The 22,112-nt window shown below is 40.6% G+C and overlaps 1 protein-coding gene across 1 annotated transcript in view; it reads left to right on the top strand.

The window, feature by feature from the left end:
- Nucleotides 1-382: 382 nt before the first annotated feature.
- Nucleotides 383-22,112, top strand: part of fgf18a (fibroblast growth factor 18a) — a 43,854-nt gene continuing 22,124 nt past the window's right edge. Inside the window, exon 1 of the mRNA XM_057849367.1 lies at nt 383-759. Within this exon, the coding sequence (XP_057705350.1) occupies nt 728-759 (32 nt within the window). The 5' untranslated portion in view covers nt 383-727. The remainder of the gene's footprint in view (nt 760-22,112) is intronic.

Raw genomic sequence — 22,112 nt, 5'->3', positions numbered from 1 at the left:
GCGCAGGGAGAAGAACTGCAGCCAGGCGGTAACCAGCGGCTGAGGAGTCCGGAAAATCAGGTGCAAAGTGCGGCTGTCATTTCCTCTCAAAAGCCGCCCCATCCTTCTGTTCGCCCACCCGCCCACCCCGTTCCCTTCGTCTCCTCTGTGCCGGAGCGCTTCAGGACCTCGTCAACATTTGTGACGGACACTGCGGGAGGGTGTCAACGGAGCAGCGGAGCCGACATGAGCGAAGCCGCTTTGCATCACCCTGCGCCCGCAGAGCCTCCGTCTCACACCTGCTGCGTGCGCGAGCATCCTTGTCACCTTGCCGAGAACCGCCAGCAGTTGCCGGACCGCCTCAGTCGGGACTGAAGTGGATTACGCTTGGATTACGCACAAGATTGCGCGCGAGCTCACCGGTCTTTTTGGGAGTTACAGCGCGTGATTTCACCTGTTCTCGCCTCTGTCGTGGGCGCGCATCATTTTTTTGGCTCCGCCCACTCACAGCTGTTCGAGGTTGCCCTGCGGTCACAGTGGCCCGGCTCCTCCGGCCTCAAATCCAACTATTTATTATCCGCGCTGTGGGGAAGCGCCGATGCCAACTGGAGTGGCCGCTGACTCTTTGACTCTGCCTAACAGCCGCCGGATTTCAACCGCAGAGGCCGACTCTCCGGACTGTCGGACTGGCTCGGGCCGAGCGAGGAGACCGTCTCTGGGCCAAGTTCCATAGTGGAGGGGGGAAGCGATGTGGTCCCTTCTTTCCACGCTGACCGTCTTGTAAGTCAACCCTTTTGAAATACAGTGGTACCTCTACTTACGAAATTAATTGGTTCTGGGAATACAGAACCTACGAACGTCTACTTACGAACGTCTCTACATGCGGAATTTTCAGGTTGAGACACGCCTCAAAAGGAAATTATTGCCTCTTGTTACAAAAGAAATGTCAGAATGCGAACTGCAAAAAAAAAATACAGTATGGCCGGTATACCGCAGCTCCCAGAGTTTACTGAATGTAACATACAGGGGTACCTCTACTTATGAACGTCTCTACATACAGAATTTTCAGGTTAAGACACGCCTCAACGGGAATATATTAACTTTAGTTACGATAAAAATTTCAGGATATGAAATGCATAAATACATTATGGTTGGTACTCGCAGCTCCCAGCGTTTAATGGACGTAACATACAGGGTTACCTCTACTTATGAACTCTCTACATACAGAATTTTGAGGTTAAGACACGCCTCAACGAGAAAATATGGCCTCTTGTTACAAAAGAAATTCCAGGATACGATAGGCAAAAATACAGTGTGGCTGGTATTCGCAGCTCCCTGCTTACAGAACTTAACACTGTTTTACACAGTGATACCTGTACTTACGAACTTCTCTGCATACAGAATTTTCAGGTTGAGACACACCTCAAAAGGAAATTATTGCCTCTTGTTACAAAAGAAATGTCAGAATGCGAACTGCAAAAAAAAAATACAGTATGGCCGGTATACCGCAGCTCCCAGAGTTTACTGAATGTAACATACAGGGGTACCTCTACTTATGAACGTCTCTACATACAGAATTTTCAGGTTAAGACACGCCTCAACGGGAACATATTAACTTTAGTTACGATAAAAATTTCAGGATACGAAATGCATAAATACATTATGGTTGGTACTCGCAGCTCCCAGCGTTTAATGGACGTAACATACAGGGTTACCTCTACTTATGAACTCTCTACATACAGAATTTTCAGGTTAAGACACGCCTCAACGAGAAAATATGGCCTCTTGTTACAAAAGAAATTCCAGGATACGAAAGGCAAAAATACAGTGTGGCTGGTATTCGCAGCTCCCTGCTTACAGAACTTAACACTGTTTTACACAGTGATACCTGTACTTACGAACTTCTCTGCATACAGAATTTTCAGGTTAAGACACCCCTCAGCGGGAATATGTTACCTATAGGTACGATAGGAATGTCAGGACACGAAATGCAAAAATACAGTATGGTTGGTACTCGCAGCTCCAGAGTTTAATGAACGTAACATACTTTTACAGTGATACCTCTACTTAAGGACATCTCTACATGTAGAATTTTCAGGTTAAGATATCCCTTCAATATTGACTGTATTTACGAAAGAAATTTCAGGATACGAAAGGCAAAAATACTATATGGCAGCTCCCAGATTTTACGGAACGTAACATACTGATACAGTGGTACTTCTACTTATGAACGTCTCGACATACAGATTTTTCAGTTTAAGACACGCCTCAATGGGAAAATATTGCCTTTTGTTACAAAACAAATTTCAGGATACAAAATGCAAAAATACAGTATGGTTGGTATTTGCAGCTGCCAGAGTTTAACGAACGTAGCATACTGATACAGTGGTACCTCTACTTAAGAACGTCTCTACATACAGAATTTTCAGGTTAAGACACGCCTCAATGTGAAAATATTGCCTCTTGTTACTAAAGATATTTCAGGATACGAAAACTTACAAAAGTCTCTATATACAAAATTTTCAGGGGGAAAATATAGCCTCTTGTTACGATGAATTACATGATAAGAAAGACAAAAATACTATATGGCAGGTACTCGCAGCTCCCAGAGTTTACTAAACGTAGCAAACTTATACAGTGGTACCTCTACTTACAGACGTCCCTACATACAGAACTTTCAGGTTGAGACACGCCTCATTGGAAAATATTGTCTTTTGTTACGAAACAAATTTCAGGATACAAAATGCAAAAATAAGGCATGGCTGGTATTCGCAGCCCCCAGAGTTTACTGAACACAACATACTTATACAGTGGTACCTCTACTTACAAAAGCCTCTACATACAAAATTTTCTGGTTAAAACACGCCTCAACAGGAATATATTGCTTTTTGTTACGGAAGAAATTTCAGGATACAAAAGGCAAAAATACTATATGGCGGGTACTCACAGCTCCCTGAGTTTACTAAACGTAGCAAACATATACAGTGGTATCTCTACTTACAGACGTCCCTACATACAGAACTTTCAGGTTGAGACACGCCTCATTGGTAAAATATTGCCTTTTGTTACGAAACAAATTTTGGGATACAAAATGCAAAAATACAGCATGGCTGGTAACCGCAGCCCCCAGAGTTTACTGAACACAACATACTTAAACAGTGGTACCTCTTCTTACAAAAGCCTCTACATACAAAATGTTCTGGTTAAAACACGCCTCGACAGGAATATATTGGAATATACTGCGAACTGCAAAAAAATACAGTATGGCCGTTATACCGCAGCTCCCAGAGTTTACTGAATATAACATATAGGGGTACCTCTACTTATGAACGTCTCTACATACAGATTTGTCAGGTTAAGACACGCCCCAACGGGAATATGTTAACTTTAGTTACGAAAAAAATGTCAGGATACGAAATGCATAAATACAGTATGGTTGGTACTCGTAGCTCCCAGAGTTTAATGGACGTAACATATAGGGTTACCTCTACTTATGAACTCTCTACGTACAGAATTTTCAGGTTAAGACACGCCTCAATGAGAAAATATGGCCTCTTGTTACAAAAGAAATTCCAGGATACGAAAGGCAAAAATACAGTATGGCTGGTACTCGCAGCTCCCAGAGTTTACTAAACGTAGCAAACTTATACAGTGGTACCTCTACTTACAGACGTCCCTACATACAAAACTTTCAGGTTGAGACATGCCTCATTGGTAAAATATTGCCTTTTGTTACGAAACAAATTTCATGATACAAAATGCAAAAATACAGCATGGCTGGTACTCGCAGCCCCCACAGTTTACTGAACACAACATACTTATACAGTGGTACGTCTACTTACAAAAGCCTCTACATACAAAATGTTCTGGTTAAAACACGCCTCAACAGGAATATATTGCTTTTTGTTACGGAAGAAATTTCAGGATACGAAAGGCAAAAATACTATATGGCAGGTACTCGCAGCTCCCAGAGTTTACAAAACGTAGCAAACTTATACAGTGGTACTTCTACTTACAGACGTCCCTACATACAGAACTTTCAGGTTAAGACACGCCTCAATGTGAAAATATTGCCTCTTGTTACAAAAGATATTTCAGGATACGAAAGGCAAAAATACAGTATGGCTGGTATTCGCAACTCCCACAGTTTACAAAACGTAGCATACTTATACAGTGATACCTCTACTTAAGAACGTCTCTACATACATAATTTTCAGGTTAAGACACGCCTCAATGTGAAAATATTGCCTCTTGTTACAAAAGATATTTCAGGGTACGAAAACTTACAAAAGTCTCTACATACAAAATTTTCAGGGGGAAAATGTCGCCTCTTGTTACGATGAATTACAGGATACGAAAGAAAAAAATACTATATGGCAGGTACTCGCAACTGCCAGAGTTTACTAAATGTAGCATACTTATACAGTGGTACCTCTACTTAAAAACGTCTCTACATACACAATTTTCAGGTTAACACGCGCCTCAACAGGAATGTATTGCTTTTTGTTACGGAAGAAATTTCAGGAGACGAAAGGCAAAAATACTACTGTATATGGCAGGTACTTGCAGCTCCCAGAGTTTACTAAACATAGCAAACTTATACAGTGGTACCTCTACTTACAGACATCCCTACATACAGAACTTTCGGGTCGAGACACTCCTCATTGGAAAATATTGCCGCTTGTTATGAAAGAAATTTCAGGATACGAAAGACAAGAATACAGTATGGCTGGTACTCGCAGCTCGCAGAGTCGTAACTGGAAATTTATGCATGTAGAGACGTTTTTAAGTAGAGGTACCACTGTATGTTATGTTCATTAAAGTCTGGAGGCTTTGAGAAACAGCCATACTGTATTTTTGCCTTTCGGATTCTGAAATTTCATTTGTATCAAGAGGCAATATTTTCCCGTTGAGACGTATTGTAACTTGAAAATTCTGTATATACAGACGTTTGTAAGTAGAGGTACCTCTGGATAAGTATGTTCCATTCAGTAAACTCTGGGAGCTGATACTGTAATTTTTGCCTTTGGTATCCTGAAATTTCTTTCGCAACAAGAGGCAAAATATTCCTGTTGAGTAGTGTTGTAACCTGAAATTTCTGTATGTAGAGACGTTCGTAAATAGAGGTACCACTGTATCTTTTATCCAGCGGAAATCAGATCTCGCTGCTCAGTCTCCCCCTCGTGTTTAAACTCTAACACGTGAAGATGATGGAAGGGTTGCGGTGTCAAAGCATTACATCACTCCTCATCAGTCCCCGGTGAAAACATGCCAGGAAAGCCCTGTTTTGATTGGCTGACAGTTCGGGGTCACTGGGTCGCACTCGGGGCTGTGTTACTCATAAAAACTGCCATAAACATCTCCATCGCCGTCTACGCTTACTTCTGGGATGACCCCGACTGGCTCCGATTTTCCCGTTTTTTAGCTCCCGCCGAAAAATATTTGCAGCTTAAATAACACGCTTTATCTAGCGGGATGGGAACACGACCGAGCGGCGAAAGCCAAACCGAGGGAGGATGCGTACTCGGGGGCTTTCGAGGTGTGTCTCGAGAAAAAGCCGAGAGCGATTTATTTTTCTACGCCAGATACTTCTCATTCCTCGCTCGACCTGCGTCCCACTGTCTCCGTTCTACCCACCTAACTGCCTACATCTGTCTCCTCGACTCGCACGTGACGGTTTTTCCACAGATGCTCGCCGAGATAAAACGTAGGAATTAATAACCGATGAATGACGGCGCCCCTGGCAGCATCTGAGGACGAGCAGACCCACTGTTTAGTCTGCTGCTTTTAGTTAAGTTCCACCAAAGCCAATCATCGAGCCGTTCATTTCCTTCCTCGCCTATCACTTTACCGCAGACATTTACGGATTTATTCCCGCCGCCGCCCCCCAAAAATGCAGTTTTGCCCGGTTTATCAAAGTCGAGCGCGCAAAAGGGAATACGTCCTAACCGCGGCAACCTGTTGCCGCTCTCTCGAAAGCCGCAGCTCCACTTTGAGGCTTTCTTAAACTATTGTTTCACAGTTCCTGCCGATACCGCTCGCTCGCCGCAGAGGCCCACAGACTAACACGCGACGCGCCCAGGCCCGCTGGTGCAGTGTCGGCCTACCGCTCTAACCGCGACTACACGCAGCCGAAACCGCCGGTCTGTGTGCCGTGTCCAATTGCGCGCTTTTAGCACTGACGCTCTACCGCGCTTGTTTCTCTGAGCACTGACGTACTGGTGCAAGGGTGTCAAACTGTTTTAGGTTGGCGCGACACATTTATGGCAATTAGGCTAGGTTCATACCGCAGGTCTTGAAGTGCGTATGACAGGATAAAAAAAAGTCTTAAATAGCATTATTATGTGAATTAGAATCATATTTTGAGACGATTCGACTATATACAGTGGGGCAAATAAGTATGTAGTCAACCACCAATTGTGCAAGTTCTCCTACTTGAAAAGATGCCTGAGAGGCCTGTAATTGTCAACATGGGTAAACCTCAACCATGAGAGACAGAATGTGGGGGAAAAAAAACAGAAAATCACATTGTTTGATTTTTAAAGAATTTATTGTGGAAAATAAGTATTTTGTCACCTACAGACAAGCAAGATTTCTGGCTGTCAAAGATGTCTAACTTCTTCTAACGAGGTCTACTCGTTACCTGTATTAATCCCACCTGTTTTAACTCATTATCAGTATAAAAGACACCTGTCCTCCAACCCGGGTTGGAGGTCCCGGTGCCGGGATTGGCGATACGGCGGCGTAGGGTTATGTCGCCAACGGGCTTACACTCATAAGAGATTCACACGATTACTGGGTTCTAGATCACAAAACTGATTTGTGTACACTCTACCCCTTTCAATCACTTAGCTTATAGTCTTATAGACACCCCCACCCCCATTCTCCTCTTTCACTGGCCAATAGGCCCCCACATGGTGTAAACCGGAAATACATCTCGCTGACGATAGCACCAGCATATTAGTAACTAGCTCAGATGTTCAATGTATTTCTTGTTGTTGTTTGTGTATGTGTTTCTTTTCTTTCTTCTCTTGTATTTCTTTTCTTCTGTCCCCCCATAATCCCTTCCTGTTCGCTGCTTTGTCATAATAAAAAGGTACTTTGAATGATCACAATGGGAGTATGTCAGACTCTCAATGTGAAACATTAAAACTGTTCAGAATCCGGGCACTTAGACTTCCATTCTCTGTGTCAAATAGCTGAACAGGACAGGTTTAAAAAAAAAAAAAAAAAAAAAAAAAGACACCTGTCCACAACTTCAGTCAGTCACACTCCAAACTCCACTATGGCCAAGACCAAAGAGCTGTCGAAGGACACCAGAGACAAAATTGTAGACCTGCACCAGGCTGGGAAGACTGAATCTGCAATAGGTAAAACGCTTGGTGTAAAGAAATCGAGTGTGGGAGCAATTATTAGAAAATGGAAGACATACAAGACCACTGATAATCTCCCTCGATCTGGGGCTCCGTGCTAGATCTCACCCCGTGGCGTCAAAATGATAACAAGAACGGTGAGCAAAAATCCCGGAACCACACGGGGGGACCTAGTGAATGACCTACAGAGAGCTGGGACCACAGTAACAAAGGCTACTATCAGTAACACAATGCGCCGCCAGGGACTCAAATCCTGCACTTCCAGACGTGTCCCCCTGCTGAAGAAAGTACACGTCCAGGCCCCTCTGCGGTTCGCTAGAGAGCATTTAATAATAATAATAATAATTAGGGTTGGTCCGATCATGTTTTTTTTCTCCCGATCTGATCTCGATCGTTTTAGTTTGAGTATCTGCCGATCCCAATAGTTCCCGATCCGATTGATTTTTTATTTGCTCGCGATTCAATTCCAATCATTCCCGATCATTTTTCCCGATCATATACATTTTGGCAATTGAAGGAGAAACGATATCGTCATCGCACACACCATATAATTGTCTGCATTAGTCTAACACATATATAGTCTAACACATACATATGGTACAGGTTGGCACCGTCTAACTGTTTGCATTACTCTAACACACGTAATATAATTAATCAGGAAATAGTATCATTTTCATATTTACGGTAGGACTACACTAATATAAAATAAACAGCACACCATAGTTTAATGAGAAGAAATAGAAGAGATACACAATGCCGTCTTATCACAAGATTGACGCACCAACTCGTGTAATCAGCTCTCCCAGCAAACTCCAAGGACAAAGCGCTTTGTCCTAAAACAAGTACAACCAGCCCGGACAGCAAAGTTGATAGCAGGCGTCCCAATCCGCGCACGAACCTAAGCCGCCCAAAACCGGCCACAGCGGGGATGGCCCAAAAGCAACGCCCAGAAACGCCTTCGACAAGACCCGCGTCAGCAAAGACTCAAAAAAGACTGGACACTGAGATAAGACAGATTTCTTCTGCTCGGAAACATGTAGCCTTGTTTTGGATCCAGAATTGTCCCTCCGTCGTCTGTTTTTGCCTTGTTTTTTACCATTATCGACGAATAAATTGTCAACCTGCATTAAGAAAAAAATGAATAAAACTCGGACGAATATATACGTTCAACATACAGTACATAAGTACTGTATTTGTTTGTTATGACAATAAATCCTCAAGATGGCATTTACATTATTAACATTCTTTCTGTGAGAGGGATCCACGGATAGAAAGACTTGTGACTTTGTATATTGTGACTAAATACTGCCATCTAGTGTATTTGTTGAGCTTTCAGTAAATGATACTGTGGCCATCCCAAATGCATGATGGGAAGTGGACCCATAACTGCGTCGTGCTACCAATGGATATATCTTCTCTGCTTTGGGAAAGAACTTAGGACGTCAAGACAATGATCATTAGCCATCTTGCTTCCCGACATTGTTCCCATGATATTTCTAATCATAGGGCGAGGGATTGCAAGGCTTTAGCCAATTAAAGGAAGGTTCCAAAGGCTGCCGAAATTCACTCTACTTATTTTGCGCTGCCTTTTATTTCTTTATAGTGGTAAAACAGCGTCATTACAGATTGAGCGCTACAATGAGTGAGAGGGAGTGCAGCGCATACATTAATTGCATTGAATATTTTAACGTGACACATTTTTTAATTAATTAATTGCCCCCGTTGTCGGGATATTTTTGTTAACCCTACCTTAAGCCTAAACTAAAGACTCTGGATGAGTGTAACATATTATGTCTGTAACGTTAAATACAATTAGAAAACGATTTAAATAATATATATATATATTAAAAACAGGAATGGACGATATTTTTTTGCCGATTCCGATACTTTGAAAATGACGTGATCGATCGGGACATCTCTAATAATAATACATTTCATTTCAAACCACACAAAGACGATTCACAAGGGACATGGAATCATAGGACTATAAAAAGGTATTAAAAGCACAATAAAAAGAAGTAAAAATATAACAGAGCTAGGGGTTATGGTGGGTAAGAAAGAGTGAACAAGTGTGTTTTCAGTCTGGATTTGAAAAGTGATAGGGTAGATATGCTGCGAAGATCAGGGGGTAGAGAGTTCCAGAGCTGGGGGGCACACTGACTAAAAGCTTTGGAACCAAAGGTGGAGAGGCGGACACGGGGGACGAAGAGGGGACGAATAGTGGTAGAGCGAAGTGAACGTGTTGGATTGTTTAGACTGAGAAAATCGCAAAGGTAGGGTGTTTTGAAGGTGATGAGGAGGATCTTGTAATTGATTCTTTGTTTGACGGGAAGCCAGTGAAGTTGACGGAGGATGGGGGTGATGTGGTGTGTTGCGGGGGAGGAAAGTGTGCTGTCGAGGATGACACCCAGACTCTTAACCTGAGACAAAGGAGAGATCGGTAAATTGTTGATGGTAATAGAGAACTTATGGACATTAGAGAGCATTGTGGTGGTTCCAACTAGGAGGACTTCTGTTTTGGAGCTATTGAGTAGGAGGAAGTTAGAGGAGAACCAGGAGTTAATGTCAACCAAGCATAGGGTGAGGGAGGAAGGTGGGAGGGAGGCGGTTGGTTTTGAGGAGATGTAGAGCTGGGTGTCATCCGCGTAACAGTGGAAGTGAATGTTGTGTTTGCGGAAGATGGAACCGAGGGGGAGAATGTAAATGATAAAGAGGAGCGGCCCCAGGACAGAGCCCTGGGGCATACCAGCGGAGACAGGGAGGGAACTGGATTTATGGGGGCCGAATTTGACTAGTTGTGTGCGGTTGGACAGGTAGGAAGTGGATGATCCAGAAGAGGACTGGGAGAATGTGTTATGGGCAGATGAAGCCAAAATAGAACTTTTTGGTAGAAACACAGGTTCTCGTGTTTGGAGGAGAAAGAATAATGAATTGCATCCGAAGAACACCATACCCACCGTGAAGCATGGGGTTGGAAACATCATGCTTTGGGGCTGTTTTTCTGCAAAGGGACCAGGACGACTGGTCTGTGTAAAGGAAAGCATGAATGTGGCTATGAATCGAATGATTTTGAGTGAAAATCTCCTTCAGTCAGCAAGGGCATTGAAGATGAGACGTGGCTGAGTCTTTCAGCATGACAATGATCCCAAACGCACAGCCAGGGCAACAAAGGAGTGGCTTCGTAAGAAGCATTTCAAGGTCCTGGAGTGGCCTATCAATCAATCAATCAATCAATCAATCAAATTTATTTATATTGCCCTTTACAAAACTTGAAAGGCCCTCAAAGTGCTTTACAACAAAACATGGCTCAAGATAAATAAATGGCAGGAAAATACTATACAATGACATTAAAAAAATAAAATAAAACAAAGACAGCACATCGCGATAAAAGTCCAGCAAATAAAACAATAAAATCCAAAGACATTAAAAAACCCTTCAGCAAATAAACCCAGGCTATCCTAATCTGTGTAAAAGGCGAGTCTAAATGGGTGTGTTTTTAGCCGAGACTTAAAAAGACCTAGATCCGTGATGGTGCGGATTTTGGGGGGAAGGCTATCCCACAGCCTGGGGGCAGCAACCGCAAAGGATCGGTCTCCCCACTGTTTAAGTTTCGACCTCGGAACATCTAAAAGAAGCTGGCCGGTCGAGCGAAGAGTCCTGCCAAAGTTACGTAAAGTTAAAATTTCCGATAAATAAAATGAGGCCTGGCCATTAATAGAATTAAAAACAAACAGAAAAAGTTTGAAATCAATTCTAAAATGGACTGGAAGCCAGTGGAGTGACGATAGCACGGGGGTAATCTGCTCACGTGTAGGTATACCTGTTAAAAATCGAGCAGCAGCATTTTGAACAAGTTGCAGCCAAGAAATCGAGGACTTGGGGAGGCCAACACAAAGTACATAGTCCAGCCTTGAGCTTATAAAAGCGTGAATTGCTTTTTCAAGGTCGTGGCAACTAAGAATAGTCTTCACTTTGGCTAAGAGACGGAGCTTGAAAAAACTTGCTCTTACAACAGAGCTAATCTGTTTGGCCTAGCTAGTCTCCAGATCTCAACCCCATAGAAAATCTGTGGAGGGAGTTGAAAGTCCATGTTGCCCAACGACAGCCCCAAAACATCACTGCTCTAGAGATCTGCATGGAGGAATGGGCCAAAATACCAGCAACAATGTGTGAAAAGCTTGTGAAGAGTTACAGAAAATGTTTGGCCTCGTTATTGCCAACAAAGAGTACATAACAAAGTATTGAGATGAACTTTTGGTATTGACCAAATACTTCTTTTCCACCATGATTTGCAAATAAATTCTTTAAAAATCAAACAATGTGATTTTTTTCCCACATTCTGTCTCTCATGGTTGAGGTTTACCCATGTTGACAATTACAGGCCTCTCTAATATTTTCAAGTGGGAGAACTTGCACAGTGGTTTGGTCTCAATATTAGTAGGGACAATATAACAGCATAATCTGCACTTTTTGCTGCGGACGGGACATTAATAGGACCAAACAAATTGGGTGAACGGGGTCAGGGCTACATTTCTCACCAATATAAACCCAATTAATTGATAGGCTAAATGATTCATGCAAAAAAAAAAATTGTATTGTAGTGATGCCGATCAATCGGGTCCGATCACGTCATTTCCAAAGTATCGGAATCGGCAAAAAAATATCGGCCATGCCTTTTTTTTATATATATATATATATATATATATATATATATATATATATATATATATATATATATATATATATTTTTTTTTTTTTTTTAATTAAATCGTTTTCTAATTGTATTTAACGTTACAGACATAATATGTTACACTTATCCAGAGTCTTTAGTTTAGGCTTAAGGTAGGGTTATCAAATTCATCCCAATAACGTCGGTAATTAATTTTTGAAAATGTATCACGTTAAAATATTTAATGCAAATAATGCATGCGCTGCACGACCCACTCACGCATTGTCGCGCTCCATCTGTAATGGCGCCGTTTTGTCAATATAGCGAGCTAAAAGGCAGCGTAAAATGAGTAGAGTGAATTTTGGCAGACTTTAGAGCCTTATTTTAATTGGCTAAAGCCTTACAATCCCTCTCCTTACGATTAGAAATATCATGGGAAGCAATGTGGGGAAGCAAGGTAGCAATTGATCTTTTTCTTAACACCTTATGTTATATCCCATCGCAGAGAAGATATATGAATTGGTAGCACTACGCACAAGCATGGTTCCACTTGTTATGGTTCCACTTCCCATCATGCATTGGGCATGGCCTTCAGTATCATTTACTGAAAGCTCAACAAATATACTAGATGGCAATATTTAGTCACAATATACAAAGTCAGAAGTCTTTCAATCTGTGGATCCCTCTCACAGAAAGAATGTTAATAATGTAAATGCCATCTTGAGGATTTATTGTCATAATAAACAAATACAGTACTTATGTACTGTATGTTGAATGTATATATTCGTCCAAGTTTTATTCATTTTTTTCTTAATGCATTGCCAAAATGTATATGATCGGGAAAAATAATCGGGAATGATTGGAATTGAATCGGGAGCAAAAAAAAGCAATCGGATCGGGAAATATCGGGATCGGCAGATACTCAAACTAAAACGATCGGGATCGGATCGGGAGCAAAAAAAAACATGATCGGAACAGGCCTAATTATTATTATTATTATTTTTAGTTTTAAGGAAGTGGGTTTTTGCAATGCATATGTATTGATTCAGGTGATACACCATTCGATTCAAAACTTCAAAACTACTTAAACTACTAAAGAAACATTTTTGAAAACTTCCAGAATAAATGTCTGGATTTTATTTGCAAATTTAAATTGCAATACTTGAACACAAATTATATCAACATTCAAATGAAATACATACTTGGTAATCATCTCTTATCTATCCAGGAATGCGAAAAAAATAAACATTTGTCTTAATACCACTCACTGTCTGTCTATATAAATCAAAGATGACAAAAAACTTCTTAGTTAGGGAATAACAAAAATAAATAAAAATGGAGCCTTCCTTCATGTAAAACACTACTGTTTTTGTCCACAAGCATAGCCAAACTCAACAAAAAATGAAAGCTCCTTTGGGCTGCTTTAAGACCACATAAATAAAATAAGAATCCAAACTAGGGAGAAGGGGGTAAACTTTGGTTCACAATGTTTCTTGCAGTTCAATTAACATTAACAGTGGAAAACATACAGGAGGATATTTCTCTTAAAGTAGCTTCCTCCTTGAGTTCGAGAAATTCGCACAGATTATTCTTATGGTAACTCTGATGCAGGTCGGACTCTCAGTAGCAAAATTAGTGGTGTGTCCCCCACCTCCACAACATTAACGTCTCCTTACATTACTTACAGTGGCCGCTGCTGGTGGGAAAAAAAACTTATAATTAGGGCTGTCAAACGATTAATATTTTTAATCGACTTAATTACATCTTAAAAATGAGCAATCGTAATTAATCGCAATTCAAACCATCTATAAAATATGCTATATTTTTCTGTAAATTATTGTTGTTATGGAAAGATAAGACACAAGACGGATATATACATTCAACATACGGTACATAAGTACTGTATTTGTTCATTATAACAATAAATCAAAGATGGCATTAACATTATTAACATTCTCTTAAAGCGATCCATGGATAGAAAGACTTGTAGTTTGTAAAAGATAAATGTTCTTACAAGTTATAGAAATTTTATATTAAAACCCCTCTTTATGTTTCCGTTTTATTAAAATTTGTAAAATTTTCAATAAAAAATAAACTAGTAGCTCGCCATTATTGACGTCCATAATTACACCATGCTCACTCCCCAAACCCATAAAATCATTTGGACCCAAGCGCCAGCAGAGGGCGCCAAACAATAAAAAACAAGTAACAAGCGGACATTACACTGCTGTCATTTTAATCTGTTTGAGCGGGGCATGTGCGTTAATTGCGTCAAATATTTTAACTAGGAGTGTGACAAAATATCGAAATGGTGATATATCGTGATACTTTGTTTGCCAAAAGGTTATCAATATGCTCCTGCCAAGAATCGATATATCGTTGTAGTTCACTTTTTGTTTATTTTAGGGCATTTGCAGGTCACTTTCTGTTTGAGTTTGAGTCACTGCCTATTCATTTGGGGAGATTCTTGAGTCACTTTCTGTTCTGTAATCCAAAATAAACCGGAAGTGACCCATAATTGCCCCAAAGTGACTAAAAATCAACAGCAAACGGCATGAAATGCACCCATATTAAACTCATTGGTTGCCATTGAAAGCCATTCATTCCAATTCACAGCAAAATGATGAAAATAGCTTGTTTTTTTCTGTTTATTAGTTGTTTTGTAGATTATCCTACGATGATTTCCTGACCAATGTATCGATAATTGCCATATCGCCGTATCGTATCGATCATCGTTATCGTGAGCATTGTATTGCAAATCGTATCGTATTGTGAGGTACCTAGAGGTTCCCACCCCTAACTTTAACGTGATTAATTTTTAAAAAATAATTACTGCCCGTTAACGCGATCATTTTGACAGCCCTACTTCATTTATTTTGCCAGCAATAAAAAAAAACACAAAAGAGAATGGGAGAAAAAATAAGTCAGTGTCATTTTACACAAAATCAAAAAAATACGCCGGACTAAAGTATTGGCACCCTTTGAAAAATCATGTGATGCTTCTCTAATTTGTGTAATTAACAGCAGCTGTTACTTACCTGTGGCACATAACAGGTGGTGGCAATAACTAAATCACACTTGCAGCCAGTTAAAATGGATTCAAGTTGACTTAACCACTGTCCTGTACCACATTGAGCATGGAGAAAAGAAAGAAGTTGTCAACTGTTTGAGGACTTGAGAAACAAAATTGTGAGGAAGCATGGGCAATCTCAAGGCTACAAATCCATCTCCAAAGACCTGAATGTTCCTATGTCTACCGTGTGCAGTGTCATCAATAATTGTATAGCTCATGGCACTGTGGCTAACTTCCCTAGATATGGACGGACCCAATATCAACAGGATGAGACCCTGAAATGCTCCCAACTCAACAGTAAGTGAGCTGATATCAACAGAAAGTGACCCTCAAATGCCCCCCAAATCAACAGTATTATATATAATATATTATTATTACTATTATTAATTTATAATATATAGTAGTGCTCTAACGATAAACACAAGTAATTCAATTAGAAAAAAAGTTCAGATCAAATTTTGCTGCTTTGTGTATTCCTTTTATTAAAGTGGCGTTGTAATGGTTTGTTTTGAAGGTGTTTGCATTACACTGCCCTCTCGTGGCAACAGTGAATATGAGACAACTCATTCTACATGTCTAAATCCAGCTTGTCCCTGTTATGACCAACGTAAGTTTGAGCTGATTTAATGAGTACGTGATTTAGTTTATAGGTATATTTAGCCGTTTTTTTGTGAGAATATGTGTTTGAACCATTTGTTAAGAGCAATGTAATTTTTTTTTTTAGCATTTTATAGCATTTAAGCTAGCATACTTTTGGTATGTTAAGTTAGCCAATTGTTCTTACGTTGTACTTGGAGCCTCATTTATTTTATTTTTTTTATAATGTTTGAGGCTCAGCTCAGGTATTTGAACTTTTTATGTTCCTCATCTGATTAGTTCATTATTATTATTATTATTATTACCTATTGATGACACTGCGCACGGTAGACAGAGGAACATTCAGATCTTTAGAGATGGACTTGTAGCCTTGAGATTGAATGAATGAAATGTTTATCGTCATCATCATCGGTATCATTGACAATTACAAAATGTGATATGATGAGCCCGAAGAAAGACAAGGGCAGACAGGAGAAGCATATCAATACCCGTCCCCCGACAGCCAAGGACGCACAATCAAACATGGTGGAGTTGAATACATTACATTACATGAGCTTTTCTTTTCTGTTGTTTTTCTTTTTCACATGAATTATCTTCCCTAAAGTTATTAATTGTCGTGGCACTTAAGCAATGTTGTCGATTAGTGTGTGTTCATTGATTAGAGTGATTGTCAAGTTTGTGTAGGGAGGGATAGCCGCGGGAGTCATGTAGGCCCACATCCACTGCAAATGCAAATTGCCAATGCATCCTCACAATTTGCCTTCTCAAGTCCTCAGACAATTCTTTGGTCTTCTTTCTTTTCTCCATGCTCAAAGTGGTACACACAAGGACACAGGGCAGAGGTGGAGTCAACTTGAATCCATTTTAACTGGCTGCAAGTGTGATTTAGTTATTGCCACCACCTGTTCTGTGCAGTTAGCACCTGTTACTTACCTGTGGCAAATTAGAGAACATCACATGATTTTTTAAAGTGTGTGCCAATACTTTTGTCCGGCCCATTTTTGGAGTCTTGCGTAATATGATAAGGATTTTTCATTCTTTTTTTGTGTTTTTTCATTGCAAGGAAAATAAACTAAGATATTGCTGCCAAGGCATTTGTAATTGCAATCATTTTCTGGGAGAAATTGAGCATGATCTGACAGAATTGCAGGGGTGCCAGCATTGTAGTTGGTAGTTACCATCAATGACTAAAATATGATGAAGACTAATAAGCATTTTAGTCCAAAAGGACTAAGACGAAAATGAAGCGGGCTGCCAAAAACAACAGTGATGCTGTGTTGGCTCTCACATTTTACCAGCGCCGCCAAAAAAACCTGAGCCCCTGCGCATTGTGAGGACTCTCAGCTGTTAAAACACCACGGCCGTACTGCCGTCGAGGACACTGCGAGGAAAAGTGCCTCGACACTGGATTCCCCGATCCCGCAAAAACCACAGACACTCCGTGTTATGCCAGCCGGCGGAGCGAAGGCGAGAGGAAAGAGGGGACTGCTCGGGGTTGGGGGAGGGATGAGAAAAAGGACAGAATAGGAGCAAAAAAAATGTTTGGCAGAGCAAAGGTATTGTGATTTAGGGGGGGGGACGATACGGGTAACTCACTGTGATGATATGTGGCTCAAAATAATGACTAGAAACTGCAATTTCGGGAGAAATTACACCTGGGTCTTTCCTCAGTGGAGATACAGATCTTAGCCCCACTCAGGTGTAGCAATAGAATGGACAATAATGCCAGTCATTGGCATTAAAGAAAATAAACGCCATTAGAGATGATTGGGAGAATTGGACGTCCATGGCCGTCAATGGCGGCACCCTTCATAAGCGTCAATGGAATTGGGGAAGTTTGGGTGACACGTCCTATTGATATCTGGTCATTTTTTGTTGATTTGGGGAAAAAAAAAAAAATTCCCATTGAAAATGAATGGAAAATTTTTTGGACGTCCATGGACGTCAATGGTATCAACTTACATAGGCGTCAATGGAATCAGAGCACATTGGCATCAATAGAATGAAAAAACATTATTAAATGCCATTAGAAATGAATGGGAAATTTGGACGTCCATGGACGTCAATGGCAGCGCCCTTCATAAGCGTCAATGTAATTGGGGAAGTTTGGGGGAAATGTTCTATTGATATCTGGTCATTTCCTGTTGATTTGAGGAAAAAAAAAAAAAAATTCCCATTGAAAATGAATGGGAAAAATTTTTGCGATGACGAGATGTGAAGGCCTGCAGCTATTGATTATTTTAGTAGTCGATTAATTGGTGAACTAGTTAGTTCGAATAATGAACTAATCGGATGAGGAACATAAAAAATTCAAATACCTGAGCTGAGCCTCAAACGTTATAAAAAAATTAAAAAATAAATGAGGATCCAAGTACAACAAAAGAACAATTGGCTAACTTAACATACCCAAAGTATGCTAGCTTAAATGCTATAAAATGCTAAAAAAGTTTTACATTGCTCTTAACAAAATGGTTCAAACACATATTCTCACAAAAAACGGCTAAATATACCTATAAACTAAATTACGTACTCATTAAATCAGCTCAAACTTACGTTGGCCTTAACAGGGAGCAGCTTGATTTAGACATGTTGAATGAGTTATCTTATATTCACTGTTGCCACGAGAGGGCAGTGTATCCACCCAAATCAATAAAACTAAATTCAAACACCTTCAAAACAAACCATTACAACGCCACTTTAATAAAACGAATACACAAAGCAGCAAAATTTGATCTAACCTTTTTTTCTAATTGAATTACTCGAGTTCATCGTTAGAGCACTACTATATATTATAAATTAATAATAGTAATCATATATATAATACTGTTGATTTGGGGGGCATTTGAGGGTCACTTTTTGTTGATATCAGCTCACTTACTGTTGAGTTGGGAGCATTTCAGGGTCTCATCCTGTTGATATTGGGTCCGTCCATATCTAGGGAAGTTAGCCACAGTGCTATGAGCTTTACAATTATTGATGACACTGCACACGGTAGACATTGGAACATTCAGGTCTTTGGAGATGGACTTGTAGCCTTGAGATTGCCCATGCTTCCTCACAATTTTGTTTCGCAAGTCCTCAAACAGTTCTTTGGTCTTCTTTCTTTTCTCCATGCTCAATGTGGTACAGGACAGAGGTTGAGTCAACTTGAATCCATTTTAACTGGCTGCAAGTGTGATTTAGTTATTGTCACCACCTGTTATATGCCACAGGTAAGTAACAGCTGCTGTTAATGACACAAATTAGAGAAGCATCACATGATTTTTCAAAGGGTGCCAATACTTTTGTCCGGCATATTTTGGGAATTCTGTGTAAAATGACACTGACTTATTTTTTTTTTCCCATTCTCTTTTGTGTTTTTTTATTGCAGGCAAAGTAAATGAAGTCGGGCTGTCAAAATGATCGCGTTAACGAGCGGTAATTTTTTTAAAAAATTAATCACACTAAAATATTTGACGCAATTAACGCACATGCCCCGCTCAAACAGATTAAAATGACAGCAGTGTAATGTCCACTTGTTTTTTATTGTTTGGCGCCCGCTGCTGGCGCTTGGGTCCAAATGATTTTATGGGTTTGGGGAGTGAGCATGGTGTAATTATTGACGTCGTCAATGGCGAACTACTAGTTTATTTTTTGATCAAAAATTTTACAAATTTTAATAAAACGAAAACATTAAGAGGGGTTTTATTATAAAATTTCTATAACTTGTACTAACATTTATCTTTTAAAAACTACACGTTTTTCTATCCATGGATCGCTTTAAGACAATGTTAAGAATGTTAATGCCATCTTGTTGATTTATTGTTATAATAAACAAATACAGCACTTATGTACCGTATGTTGAACGTATTGTATATTGTGTCTTATCTTTCCATTCCAACAATAATTTACAGAAAAATATGGCATATTTTATAGATGATTTGAATTGCGATTAATTACCATTAATTAATTTTTCAGCTTTGATTAACTCGATTAAATATTTTAATCGTTTGACAGCCCTAGTTCAAACACATATTCCCACAAAAAATGACTAAATATAATTATAAACTAAATTATGAATGCATTAAAAAAACATTAACTCAAACAAAAATTTAGCTTATGTTGGTCCTAACATGGAGCAGCTGGATTCAGCCATGTGAAATGAGTTACCCCAAATCAAATAAAATAAAATGCAAAAACTTAAAAAAAAAAAAAAAAAAACGTGACAACGCATATTTAGTTAAACGAATACTCGAAGCAGCAAAATTTTTATTTGAATTTTTTTTTTTTAATCGAATTGCTGGAGTTAATCGATTAACTGTTGCAGCACTAGATTTTTTTATGTAGAGTATGAATGAGCCTGCCTGTCAAGCAGAATACCCCCGCCATAGGGCCGGATTGGACCCCCTGGCGGGCCGCTTTTGGCCCGCAGGCCGTGCATTTGACAACCCCTGTTCCACACGGAGCACAGCTGCATGGAGGGCATCAAATTAGAGAAATTAGAGGTTAGAGAAGCATCACATGATTTTTCAAAGGGTGCAAATGGTTTTGCCCGGCCCATTTTTGGAGTTTTGTGTAAAATGATGATTTTTTTCATCGCAAGCAAAATAAATGAAGATATTACTCCCAAAGCAGTTGTAATTGAAATAATTTTCTGGGAGAAATTGAGCATTATCTGACAGATGTGACGTTTGGCTAGCAGTGTAGGCAAACTGCAGCTTTTGGAATATGTAAAAAGGTTGTCCACCTGATTGCCTGCCTGAGCGGTCCGCTGTCAGATAAAACCAACAAACTCAAGATGCTGATTGGAGCAATCCAACCCTGTGGTTTTGCGAGTGTGAATGACTAATGAGGACCGTAGTGCTCACAAAAGATATGCTGATTAGGGTCAGATGATCCTTCTCTGGTTACAAAAGTGATTTGTAACAACTGCCATGGTAGTTCTAATGCTTAATCAACAGGAAGTGAAGTTTACCTGCCAAAGCAAAGTACAAAATGACATTTTCCAGCTTCGGTATAAATTTAAACAACACCGAACGGTGATGGCAGAGGTATCCACCGCGGTCGAAAAGAGGAGGGGAATGCGATGATGTACATTTGCCAGAGTCAGGAGTCAGTGACTTATGTTATGATGTGCATGACTTGTAACCTCTTCCCCTTTCTTTCCCGTTATTTATCTTTTTGTCTACTTCTCACGCCAGACCACACTCTGCGTCTGTTGCCTTTCTTTTAGTTCTCCTCAGAGATGCAACCTTTTCTCCCCCGCACATAAACTCCTGATTTGATCTCTCAGGTTTTTGGGTTTTATTAGCGATTCAGTCTCGCGTCACCTTCTCTCACCCGCTTTGAGGTCGCTTCTCCACCATCTCCCGGTCTCAAGAGATGGAGCGCATGTCTTTGCTTTGGCCCAGCTGTCAGCTGCCCGCTCCTTCTGCGTACTCACATCTGTGTGCATGCCCATGACAGCGCGGAGGAGTCACCTCACTAACCCCAAACATAAACCGGGAGACAGGAAAATGATACGAGGGAGGGGAGGGAGAGAAAAAGGTGGAAGGAGAGATAGGGAGGACAACAAGTCAGAGAGAGAGTGGAGTAGAAGGGGCAAGTGGGGAAAGACGAGATTGGGAGTATTGCTTTTCGGCTTCTGCGCCGGGTTCTGAAAGTCATCGAGTCGCTAATGCGGAGCAGCTCAAGGACTTCCAGATTCTGCAAAGTCCCAGTTCAAATGATTGCTTCAAGGTTGACGGTCTAATCTTAGATAAATACAGATATGTTCAGCTAGGACAGTGGTCTCCAACCCGGTCCTCAAAGGCCCGCTGTGGGTCGTGGTTTTGTTCCTGCCGATCCAGCACAGATAGTTGAACCAATGAGGTTTCTGCTAAAACTAACAGCACCTGACTGCAATCAACTGATTGCACTTGTAAAACACCAGATTGGTGGAAAAGTGTAGTCATCTTGTTTGGTTGGAATGAAATCCTGCACCCACAGCAGGCCTTTGAGGACCGGGGTGGAGACCACTGAACTAGGCCAGTGGCTGAAAAAATGTGAACAGGGCCCAGATAGGATGAGTATAAAGGTAAACGGCGGGCGGGTGAGGGTCATAGTACGCTGCCCCTTCAAGACAATCGTCTGATGTGTGGGGCTGGGCTGGCGCTAGTGGAAAATCTTCTGCAGGCCCTTCCAGACAAACAGCTTGAGCAAGTGGCGAATCTGGGTTGGAGATATTTTAAAACTTAAAAACTATATTCCAGTTTGGCATATCATTTTTCATCATCTTTTTGTTTGACCCGCCCCCCGACCGACCACTCCCTCTCTACGACAACAAACCAGGCACCCAAGAAGCCCCGGTGCAGCCGGGTGGGGTATATTTTAAAAACTAAACTGTCAGGAACGCAGGCAGACAGGTTGTGTGGACCCAAATGCAGGGAAACGAAAAAGGCAG

The sequence above is a fragment of the Corythoichthys intestinalis genome, chromosome 11 (genome assembly GCF_030265065.1).
Source record: "Corythoichthys intestinalis isolate RoL2023-P3 chromosome 11, ASM3026506v1, whole genome shotgun sequence".
NCBI lineage: Eukaryota > Metazoa > Chordata > Actinopteri > Syngnathiformes > Syngnathidae > Corythoichthys > Corythoichthys intestinalis.
Note: the sequence above shows the minus strand (reverse complement) of the source record. Positions and strands in the feature narration are given on the sequence as shown.